General features: G+C 36.4%; 1 protein-coding gene across 1 annotated transcript in view; it reads right to left on the bottom strand.

The window, feature by feature from the left end:
* Window positions 1–881: 881 nt before the first annotated feature.
* Acadsb (acyl-CoA dehydrogenase short/branched chain) overlaps window positions 882–12,650 on the bottom strand; it is a 43,561-nt gene continuing 31,792 nt past the window's right edge. Inside the window, exons 7-11 of the mRNA XM_026384233.2 lie at window positions 11,478–11,570; window positions 8,691–8,780; window positions 4,448–4,585; window positions 2,313–2,412; window positions 882–1,607 (exon numbers count right to left, since the gene is read on the bottom strand). Coding sequence (XP_026240018.2) covers window positions 1,537–1,607; window positions 2,313–2,412; window positions 4,448–4,585; window positions 8,691–8,780; window positions 11,478–11,570 — 492 coding nt within the window. The 3' untranslated portion in view covers window positions 882–1,536. The remainder of the gene's footprint in view (window positions 1,608–2,312; window positions 2,413–4,447; window positions 4,586–8,690; window positions 8,781–11,477; window positions 11,571–12,650) is intronic.

Here is a 12,650-nt window from a genome sequence, read left to right as displayed (position 1 = left end):
GTAAAGCAGACGTTCTCTTTGGATCAAGGTCTAAATTTGTCCTTATTTCTTTCTAATATTTTAATGTAATTCCTACTTGAATTGTGTTTACACAACTTTGAATACTTAACTATGATTTGCATTGCAGAAATTAACACAATTCAATAAACAAGAATGTGTAAAGCAAAATTACTTTGAAAATGTCAGGTTTTCTTAGTATTTATCCTTTCATTAAAGTAAAAAAATGCCCCATGTAATAATAATAATGATTACTTTCAGTGAAATTGCATGAGACTTAGAACAATTCTCAGGTTTGACCCATGTCTCTTTTTCAGAGAATACAAAACTCTCATCTGTTGTCCTCCTTCGAGAACTTAGGATCCACCCTGGAGGGTTTTTTCCTGCTGAGACTCCCTATATGGAAGGAATGGCATTGCCTGCTATGTATTTTGTTGGCATCCACCTTTCTGTCATTTGTATTGTAGAAAAATATTTACTTTTGTCTTCCCAAATATAAAATTGCTTTAAGTTGATTATGATTTTTCAAACTCTACAGCTCCCTTCTATCCCTCATTCCTTATAAGATTTTGATATGCTTCTTAATGGAGGCAACATCTCTCTTTCTTGAGAATCACTGAACCAAAACCCAATTTTTGAATTAGTTACTATTTAGGATGAAGCCCAATTACAAAGTTTGAGAAAAGAGCATTCAATCAAAACACAGAGAGAGGACTGGGGATATAGCTCAGTTGGTAGAGTGCTTGCCTCGAATGGACAAGGCCCTGGGTTCAATCCCCAGTACCACATACACACACAAAACAAAACAAAAACAAAACACATACACAGAGAAATTGTATTATTGAAAATAGTGCAAAAAAGAATGAATATTACAATTTTAAATATTTTCAGTTAAAACAACTTCATTTGAACTTCATAGTTGAAAATTAATGCAAAGACAGATTTTTAAAATGATCGTCTGAAACCATTATGAAATGCAGTTTTTATATAGGTTAATTAAAGTGGCAAATTATATTGCTTTATTATAAGACCTATAAAGTTACACCCTTAATTTCCACCCATTCACTGATTTTTTTTTAGAAGTTTTAGATTTTTTTCCAAATAAATTTCTATCATTCTTGGTCTCATTTGGCTACTTACAATAAAATCTATAAAGTATCGAATAAAAATCGTTGACTGTAACAAATGTTTCTCTCATGCAGTAATACAAAGATTTAGAAGAAATATAACTACTTTTTTAATACTTTGATTCTTCATTTTTCCAAATGTTGACAGAGCAAAGCTTCTGCATACTCTGAAATTACAGTAATAATATAAATATTAAGTTTTAAGTCAATTTTGGAGAAAATATGGATGCATTTCTTCCCAAATTAAAAAATGATCTCCTGTGCCCATAAAGGGAAAAGGCCAAGGCCACAGACCTGGACTGGGGACCTCAATAAAACACCACAATGCCATGGAGCCTAATACCCCCAACAATGCACAGGAGTTTAGAATGTTAGACCAATGGCATTCGGGAGGGGCCCAGACCCAGGGCCATCAGTATTCCTGGTCGATGTACTTTGCAATGGTGTTCAGCTGGATATTGGAAGTTCCTTCATAGATTGTACCTTAAATGAGAGGAAGCAAAAGGAACAATTAGGAAGGGACCCACAGCTAAGAGTCAAAGACAAAACTATAAACACTACCTCTATAGTTGCTCAAATCCATTGCTAGTCACATTATTTAATGTCCCCAGTATATGGAAGTACTGGACAAAGTCATTTTGACCAAGAGAAGATGACAATTTTCCTTGGCTTATAAAATGTCCAGAATCAGAATGGAGCAATTGAAGATTCTGGTTCCTAAACCATCAATGCATAAGCTCTGACTGTCTCTGAGGAACATGTGGCGTCTGAGCTGGTGTGTTTATTTTCCTTTCAGGTGGTAGAGCACTGGACCACTCCAGCCTGATAGGACACTTAGCTTCTGAAATTAGAACCCTACTTCAAAAAACAGCATTAAATCACACTAGTCACAAATATTAAGACTTTTAGTAAAAGAAAAATTAAGATAGTAGATCTTTATGCAGTTTTACTCAAAGGCCGGTTGAGGCACTTAAAAAGACAAATTGATGTTTTTAAAATACAAATTCATTTTTCAGATAGAAGAGGTGGGCAAAAAAAAAAAATCCAGCTACAAGAAGAGAGCCAATAAACATATACTGAGGAGATTAAAACTACTTATACCAAGGTACCAGTAAAATAAAATCAACAAATATAATAGCTCAAATGCCAAAATAACAACAAAATAAAATGTAAAAAAAATCTACTTACCAATCTTTGCGTCTCGGAAGTATTTTTCCACAGGGTAATCTTTTGTGTAGCCTACTCCTCCCATCCATTCAATACATTTACTAGTTGTTAGCCCTGCAATCTACCAAAAAACAAGCAGCAAGTTACATACTGACACCACATAATTTATGATTATAAACACTTGTTATGCTATTTTAGTAACATGGATTTATTATTACTGGCAACTGGAAGGACTGAAGTTGTTTTATAAACTAGCATTTTTTGGTACCATTCTAATATAAGTATCCTATTAATTTGCAAAATTCCTTTTTCCTTAAGAAAATCAGAATATTGGTGTTCTGTTTGTCTTCTGCAGTACTGGAATGCTAGGCAATCACTCCACCTGACCTACGCCCCCAACCCAGAAAACCAAAGAATTGTTCACACTCATATGCTTGCCACTAGGTATCATTTATTAGCAGACATTTGTCAAGGGTGTCCTTTATACTGCATACTCTGCCAGCCTGTGGGTATAGAATGGTTGGCAGTGAGCAGTCACTGCCCCTTTGGTCCTGGTGGTCACGTAGAGAAAGACATTAAACCAAAAGCATAGAAACTGATAAACTGCATAGGGCAAAAGAGGAGCTTGCTGGGAAAGTGATGTGATTTACATGGTGGGATACTGGAGGAGACAGCCTGAGACCTAAATAGGAGTTACAGGGCATGTTTTAATCTGAGAAACAACACAAAGGTGCCACGGGGAGAAGGGGCTCATCATCCTCAGGGACCTGAGAGAGAGAGCTGATGGGCTGGGTTCAGGGAAAGCTGCGATAAAAAGAGAATGGAGGGGTAGGCCGGCCTTAGAGGAGGGTGAGCAGCTTGACTATTGGTACTGGTCCCTCCAGGATGCCCACAGCCTAATCCTCAGGAACAGAATAAGCTACCTTACATGGCAATGTCTTTGCCACTGTGATTATATTAAAGACCTTGGGATGGAGATTTTTTTCTGGATCATCTGGGTGGATCTAGGTTTTTTAATAAGGGGCAGAGAAAGGCAAAGTAGTCAATCACTGAAGGCAACAGGAAGTGTGGGAGAGCTTCAACTCTGCTACAGCACTGGCTGTACAGACAGTACAGGAGGAAGAAGTTGAGGAATGCAAGCAGCCTGCCTAAGCTGGAATCACATTCTCCTTGGGAGTCTCCAGGAAGGCAGCCTTGCCAACATCTCGATTTGATCCCAGTTAGACCCATCTCAGACTTCTGATCACCAGAAATGGGATACAATAAAGTTACATTGTTTTAGGCCATTTCATTTTTGGTTATTTGCAGTAGTGGTGACAGAAAACTAACACAAAAATATTTGTATGAGAAGGCAATGAAGTAAAGGTTTAAAGTGGAGAGTGACATGACCTCATGGATACTTTGGAGTCAGCAACAGGAACCATGATAGCAGTTAGGTGACTGTAGTAGTTTGGTGAAGAAATGACATGTCTTGCTCGGATGGAGATGTTCCAGGGAGAGAAAAGTACATAAATTCAAGAAATCTTTTGTGGGCAGATCTACAAGAACGGATGACGGATTTAACATGGGGAAGAAGGAGAATGTTAAGATGACACTGAGGTTTCTGACTGGTGCACTGGGTAGATGGGCAGGTTAAGCACAGGCTGGATGCATTAGTTGGAATACAAGGGAGGTTAAGGTAGGAGGATAAATTTAGGAACTGGAGAGCTTAAATGAGTATTTAAAATAAATCAGACATATTGTCAAGACTGGGAAATAGCTGTTCGATGATGTGGCTAATTTCTCCAGCCAAACTCTAACTCCTTAAATGTTAAGTATGAGCAGAAAACATTAAACACAGACAATTTTTTTCTTTGCGCTTTTAATCTCATTTGCTAACACCTCATCTTCCATGCCCCAACCTGAAACCATGGGCCTGACACCACTGCTCACAGGAGGCTCCTCTGTGGACTTGTTAGGGTGGGCTACCTGAACTGACTACTCATGGAAACACGAGACCCCACAGAATTAAAATGTTCTCCTAGGGTAGCTTTGCTTTTTTGCTTTTCAACTGTCAGAAGTGAAATGTCCATGTTACCTACTTGAAAAAAAACCTAAGTTCAGTCAACATTCTTAAGTGGAAAGGTAAAAATAAAAAATTCCATTTTTTTTTTTACCTCTGCTGCATAATATTTGGCCATAGATGCTTCTTTGATGAATGGTCTTCCAGTTTCTACAAGCCTAGCAGCGTTGTATATCAGTAATCGTGTAGCTTCCAGCTGGGTGGCCACGTGAGCCACTTGGTGTTGGAGCCCCTGTAACATTCAAGGCCCAAGATGGAGAGTTAGGATCTCTTGAGACAGCTTTGGTCCTTTTAGGAGATATAACCCTGACAGATTCAAAATATATCCCAAAGGAAATTCATACTCATTTCTAAAATACTTTAAAATCTCTAATCTAAAAATGAACTAAGACATTACAAGATTGCTCTTTTCTCAGAAAAATTCAAAGCTCATGTAATTCTTTATAATTGTCAAGATTTAATATCTCAAAGTCAGATTTAAAAATCTGAGTGTTATTAACAATTATTTTCAATTATCTTTTATGATGAAAATTGAGTTTAAATTAAACTCTAATAGCAAAACTTTATATTCTTTATTTGCTAGAATTAAGAAAATTCTGGGGCTGGAGTTGTGGCTCAGCGGTAGAGTGCATGCCTAGCACATGTGAGGCCCTGGGTTCCATCCTCAGCACCACATAAAAATAAATAAAATAAATGTATATATTAAAAAAAGAAAATTCTGATTTTGCACATGGTCTCAAGGCATCACATGATATTAAATGCAAAGTAATGAAGGAATATTTGAAGCACCCCCTTTGAGTGACTTTATTAATGTGACTTTACTAAAAAACCCAATAACAGATACCACTTTCTTTAAGGTTATAGAAAACAGAAAAAGAACTTAAAAAAACCACACTAAAAAAAACTCATACCACTCTGATATTTTTGAGGGTAAAAAAAGTGAGTGATTTAGTGAGTGAGAAATGAATAATATTTAGAGTTATAAGCAATTTCCTGGAAATCTAGGCACAAGATGTTTATTATAGACTGAAATGATTCTCATGCCTAACTTATCTATTCACCCAGACATTTATTGAACGGCTAGTATATGCCAGGCACTATGCTGAGCAATGCAGACATCACACTGAACATTATAGTCAAGAGTTCCCTGTCCTTCTGATTTATGGCATCCTGCAGGGAGAACAGACAAATAAATATAATAATCTGTGCTGAATGTTAAGACAGACTCTTGATTGGGCAAGTACTCATATAATCCCAGGAATGGCCTTTCCTAAACAAAAAGGAGGAATAAACTGCAGAAAAATAGCACTGTTTGCAAATACCCTGTAGATTCTTCTGTCTGTGGTATGTGATACATCAAATTTTGATGTGTATAAAAAAGACTAAATTACATACATATAGGTTATGAAACATGGTAACAAACCAAACACCCTCAAATCTATGTGTAACACAAATATCTTCTTTCTCCATTATGATCTTTTTACTTCCTGGCATCTTCTTTTAAAAAATTAATTAATTTATTTGTTCTAATTAGTTATGCATGACAGCAGAATCCATTTCAATCATAGTACATAAACGGAGCACAATTTTTCATTTCTCTGGTTGTATACAAAGTAGAGTCACACCACATGTGCAGTCATACATGTACCCAGGGTAATGATATCCATTTCATTCCACCGTCTTTCCTACCCCCATGCCCCCTCCCTTTCCCTTGCCCTATCCAAATCTTCCATTCCTCCCATGCCTCGCCTCCTGCCCCATTATGGATCAGCATCCACTTAACAGAGAAAACATTCAGCCTTTGGTTTCTTGGGATTGGCTTACTTCACTTAGCGTGATATTCTCCAACGCCATCCATTTATACCTGCAAATGCCATGATTTTATTCTCTTTTAATGCTGAGTAAAATACTTCCTGCATCTTTTGAGGGAAAGAAATTTGGTAGTCAAATTCACCAATTTTATCCTTTATGATTAGTTCTTGTGTGTTTTATTCTGTTTTCCCCTGCGATTTTTAAAGTTTTGCTTCTTACATTATCCCTTTAATACATCTGAAATCTATTTTCTGCATATGGTGTGAGGTAAGGATAGTTTCATTATTTACAATTTCATCTTTAATATATATCAATTTGCATACCTGCATGGATCTATTTCTGGCCTTTCTATTTTGTTCTATCCAGTCAATTTGTCTATTTCTATGCCAATATCAATGTTATGAAAATTTTTTCTGGCTTCTTATGTGAAACTCAGAGATTCAGACTGTTTTCATAAAATACATTCAGTTCATTTAAATCTACAGCCACCATCCATGTTGTCTATTCCAGTAAGTACACACAAGGCAGAAAAGGGATAGTGGTTGTGTTTCCTTCCCTAAAGAGCACACTGTTGCTGCATATTAGTTCCCTAAATACACTGTGAGCACAGGGCCTGGCATGAAGAGCATGTTTGACAAACTGAAAGAAGTAAGGAGGAGGTCTGGTCTTTACCCTCCAGAGGTAAGAAATAAATGAACATATGCAAAGCAAACCCAAATCATTCTAATGAGATGAAATACATAAAACCCTACTAACTTTAATCAAAGATTATATAGTTAATGGTAGTTTTTAGGATCAAATTTCTAAGTTTCAAAAAAATTACTCACCCCAGGTATTTCTAAAACTGTCTTTGTGATTACACTTGTTAGTACATCTGACCCCCAGGTGTACATGTGTATATATTTATATATGTATATACACATATATAAATGTGTGTATTATATGTATATGTATACATACACATGTAAACACTGTTTCCTGGGTGTTTCCTGCAGAGAAGATCAACAGCCTCCTCAAACCCCTCTCGCCTTCTGTCCTTGCTGTGAGCTATGTGGAAGCTGGTTCTGAGATAAGACTTGAGTACAATGAAATGCAAGACCAAAAACTAAGACAAAAACCTGTAATTTTGGTACCATACTAGTAACATGACCTTGAAAACCTGCCCTCCGAGTGCCTCAGTTTCCTGAGTATAGCATGGGGATGACAGCATGGGCTGTGCAGGCTCTGGTCAGGTGTGCCATGCTCAATCTTCTGGGTCTTGGATTGACTGCATGTCCATGGCTTTATATCTCCACATATGCAGTTTGAGTATGCTCATGTGTTGTCTAGTGATTATAAACCTGAAGACAACGTAGCATGACAGAGCTGATAGTATAGAAATAAACTATACTTGGAACTCAGACTGTTAAAATAAAAAGGGAGGTTTTTGCAACCATGTAAAGTAATTATTCTGGAATTTTAGGTAATACACTTCAGGGTGCTTGCAATGCCTGGTAAGCTGCTTCTACAGGCTGTCCTGATGCTGGTAAGACCTCAACGTGGACAAGAATACCCTTGCCATCAAGGAATCCCTGAATGCCCTATCAGTGGACCAGTCCAGTATTTCCCAAAATGTCTGGCTCAGAGTATCTCAATTGCATTAGCAAACTGTATCTCCAGTAAGATGTATGTGTCAAGGTGCCCTCTAAGATTACCACATGGGTCTGGTCTGACTAGGGCACTTAAGACGAGTTTTACCATCTACTGAGAACTATTACACCATGAAGTGTGTTAAACACTTCACACATATCTAATTTAAAATAGGATGTCTCATATCATATTATCTTTATATTATAAATGAGGCATTTGAGGCTTAGAGTGATCAAAGCCTAAAGCTATGACAGATCGAACACCCAGATTTGAAAATGTGAAATCCATAAATGTTCCAAAATCTGAAAATTTTTGAATGGCAACATGATGCCACAAGTGAAAAAAATCTACAACATGAAGCTTTGTTTTGTGTACAACATCATTAAGTACATCATATAAAATTACCTTCAGGCTATGTATATAAGATGTATTTGAGGTATAAATGAATTTTTTGTTTAGATGGAGGGCCCAACCCCAAGATGTTTTATTATGTCTATGTAAATATTTCAAAATCTAAAAACACCTGATATCTGCAACACTTCTGTTCCCAAGCATTTCAGATAAAATGATACACAATGTGCAAGTGGCAGAACTAGGATTTGAATCCATGAAGTCTGACTTCAGACTTCATGTCCTGTACTTATGAAGCAGTGAGGAGAAATCTCTGAAAAATTCACCAAGACATCCCATGTCACAGCACAGCTGGAACACAAGGATGACAGTTCCACCCTTGACAAAGATCAAAGCATGTACAAGTGCATGCTCAGAGGCCTATTCCTGCCCTCCTCCCTCCATTAAAATCCCCTCCAGTGATTCCCTCCATGGATTTTCAACAAAGCTCCTTATCAACTGGAAGAGAGAAGAGTCTGGGACAGTAGAACAGTCTAATTATGTACCTGAAAATCAAATATTCTTTGGCCAAATTGTATCCTTTCTTTAATATATGGAATGGTGTAGTCAAAGCATCCTTGGGCCAGTCCCAGCATCTGTTTAAAAAAAAAAAAAAAAAGAAGGAAAAGAAAACCAGAATTTCTCACTTTTCCACAAGTTTATGGTTGTAGTTACCCAAGTCATAAATTACTTTTCTAGCAGATTGAACAGATGGAGTAGGAGGAGAACTTGATCTACCAAAGTGCTGAGGTATGTATTAACTACGTATCTTTATCTATTGCATTTATAGAACTGAACTTCCAGTAACTGGGAGAAAATCTGGACTGGTGTCATATAAATATGAGTGTATTTAATTCTAGGACAGAGTAAATCTTCTGGCATGGCTGTATTCATGCAACTAAGCTACTGTTCAGGAATCTTTTTCTTTAAACTCTGATCCTCTAGGCACAAAGTGAGCCACAGAAATTCTGCCCACAACTGGCCTTCAAGACAGTAGTAAGTGTCATCTCCAGTCCTTCCAGAAGTCAAATATGGAAGATCACTTCTTAACCTTCTACCTTCCTATCCATTTTGCCTATAATTAATGAAAGTTCCAATGGAAGGGACATCAGAACATAATAGAACAGGACTTCCCAAACTTAGATGCACATTAGGATCATTTGGAACTTGATTAAAACAAATCCATGCCTGGATATAACATCTGAGTATAAGAACTGAATCCAAATCTTGGAAGTAGAGGAGGTGGTTAAGTGTGTTCTAAACATCAGCATTTTAAAACTCTGGGTGATTTAATGCACAGATAAGGTTGAGAACAACTGATAGCATCTGGTAAAATCATTAATTTACAAGTTTGAAGAATAAGGGATGGTGTTTAACAATTTTAGCTGAATTATGTCACTGCTAATCAATTCTATATCTATTGAATGATTTGAGCTTATAAATGGTTTCTAAATTTCAACATTAGGTAGCTATTAAATCACTAATTATGTCAAACTATGGAGGTTTTTAAAAAGGAAAAAAAATCAATAGTTAAAGCTTTAGGGGAAATGCCCACAAACATCAATATTTCATTAGTGTTCATTCATATTTTCATTTAGCCTTTACTTTGAACTCTCTGCAGAACAGAAGATTATGTTAAATATTAAAGGAACAGCTAGGCATGGTGGTTCATTTCTGTAATCCCAGTGACTTGGAAGGCTGAGGCAGGAGGATTACAAATTTAACACCTTGGCAAAGTAGCAAGACCCTGTATCAAATAAATTAAAAGGGTTGGGGATGTATCTCAATGGTAGAGTGCCTCTGGCTTTGATCCTCAGAACTTGAAAACAAAAAAACAAAAACAAAAAAAGAACATAAGAAAATTAAAGGGACAAACCCCCACAAACCCCAATTTAAAGTGAGGCAGTAGGCTCAATGCTTCTGGCTATAAGAAAAGATGATGTCAGTCATAACTAGAGTTTAAAGCATGGAAACAATAGCCTATACTGACACAAAGACTGAAGTTTTAGTTATCAATCAAAATAAGCTATTTCATCTCAGTAAAATGTTTCCATGAAAACTACTGAAGAACCAAATTTTCTCCAACTGCAGTGTTTTGAGGATGGATGACCTCAGTTCACTCTGTTACCTGTGCCTCTTCCTCTAAAAGCCATCCACAGAGACATAATAACTATCTGACCTTAACTTTTCATTAGGGTATAAGATAACTTGGGGTAATTAGACTAAAGACCATGCTGTGTATTTTACTGCCAGAACATCTCTATTATTTAAATGCCTGGGAAAAATCAGGTCTGGTACTGTAGTTTTTAATGCCACATCTGATGAAATTAAATCACAGAAAAACTTTAAAAAGGATAGATATGCCAGTGCTCTTTAGTAACATATTACCTAGCTTTGTGGGAAACTTAGGTTAATTACTGATCTAAAGAACACTCTGTTGGGCTGGAGATGTAGTTCAGTAGTAGGGGTAGCAGGCATGCTTAGCATGTTTAAGGCCCTGGACTTAATTACCAGCACCAAAATGAACAGTTTGTTAACAAAGTAACAGCAGCAGGAAAATATCTGGAGTAATACTCTAACATTTAACTATTCCAATTGCTAATGTATATCAATGTACATCAAAATCTAAAGGCTCTAAATTGAATTTCAGATATTCACCTATAAAATAAATGTTCTATAAAAGTAACATATTTATAATAAATTAAAGCCTTTATACATTTTATTAATCTAGAAAATAATGTCACTTAATATAAAATGAATATATACAATAGGGTAAATCTGGTAAGAATTTGAGTAATTCTCAAATTACACTGTGTATTTATTTATGGCTGTTTTATTTCATGTGCCACAAACAATTGCTCCATTTTCACACTTGTAAAACCCTAAGCAGTGAGTCTTTCATTGTTTGAGTCAGAGATCACAGAGAATATGTATTTATTCTTAATTTAAAAGATGTCTTCCAGAATGATTTTCATGCTTTGAGATGCTGATTTTATAAAAATTACATATTTAACTTATAATACATTTTAGAAGTTATTGAGTCAGGTATTAGATAATACTTCAGTGTTCTCAAAATAGAAAACATGTTATCTCTAAGCCATTGTTTGGTTCTCTGGGTACTTATATAATTGACTAAAGTGGAATCTGAAATAACAAGCCGTTCTTTCATCTCATGTAAGGGAAGGGTGCCATCTTGTGTTCAAAAGCTTCCACATTCTCATTGGTCTTACTGTATTTCTTTATTTTTACATTTTAATTGGCTCATATTGTGGAAGAGTTACAATTTGACTTACCTGTGCAGCAATTCCTATTCTGCCTTCATTAAGACTTTCTATAGCATACTTATAGCCGTGGCCAATTTGTCCCAAGATATTGGCTTCTGGAACCTGAAAACACAAATGTGCACCTTTTTCCTCAATTTAATTTGATATAATTTGATTTGATTACACACATATTTAAAGGCTCATATACTTCCAATTTGTGTGATAGTACCTGATCACAGTACTTATTAACATCTAATGAGATTATCTGCTGATTTCTCCAAGTCTCTACAACTACTTCCCCAAGTCGGTTATTCACTATTGCATTGTGCAGAGTCTAGCAGTGTGCTCAATAAATGAATGAATGACTCTAGAAAAAGGGAATGTTGAACAATTCATCAATTGCATAAATAACAATTTTCCTCCAATTCTTATGTGTATATTAATAGTGTAAGATAACATCATTAGGAACTATAAAAAACATGAAGTACTTGTAAAATAATGGTTTCTTCTGTTGAGATGATTCATCCTTTTTTAAAAGTCAACTGAGGCATGTGTGTATACATACCTGTGTGCATGCAAAAGAGAGAAAAAAGGAGGAACGAGAAAACAGACTAAAATGTACTTGAAAATAAGATTAAAGATTCAGATTGGGAACAATAAAAAATACTTAGCTTTATAATATGGGCAATTAGGAGAGGGAGCAGGGCAGAATGGGAAAGAATGGGAAAGAAAAGGGAGAATCGGAAGGTCAGGGGAGGGAAGTAGCCAGACCCAAATGACAACTGTAAAGTCATCTCCTACCCCCACCCCAGACACACAAGTGCATGAAGATCAAGCTCCACTATGAGTGATGGGAAACCCATGATAACCTGTCCTGCCTGTGTAAAAGCTCTGGAGCCTCAGCCTCAGCACTCCAGCTATCTTGTTTTGTGGGGTCCTACCTCCTTGCTCTTCATTCTCACTGAGCAACATCCCCATCTTGTGGCCTTTGGTGCACTGACACCAGACTTCCTTCACAAGTACACCAAGCTTTATAAAGTAGTAGTCATTCAGAAGTATGCAAGTTATAAAACATAACAGGTTAATTCTCAGCATTTTCTTCAGAGGCCAGTTACTGGGCAGAAAGGTTTCCACTCTGGTCTAAACTACTATGAAAAGTACTCTGGTGACAACTTAACCTAAGAGCACTTTTAGGATTTCACA

This window comes from Urocitellus parryii, chromosome 5 (genome assembly GCF_045843805.1).
Source record: "Urocitellus parryii isolate mUroPar1 chromosome 5, mUroPar1.hap1, whole genome shotgun sequence".
NCBI classification, from domain to species: Eukaryota; Metazoa; Chordata; class Mammalia; order Rodentia; family Sciuridae; genus Urocitellus; species Urocitellus parryii.
This window is presented reverse-complemented; position numbering and strand designations above follow the sequence as displayed.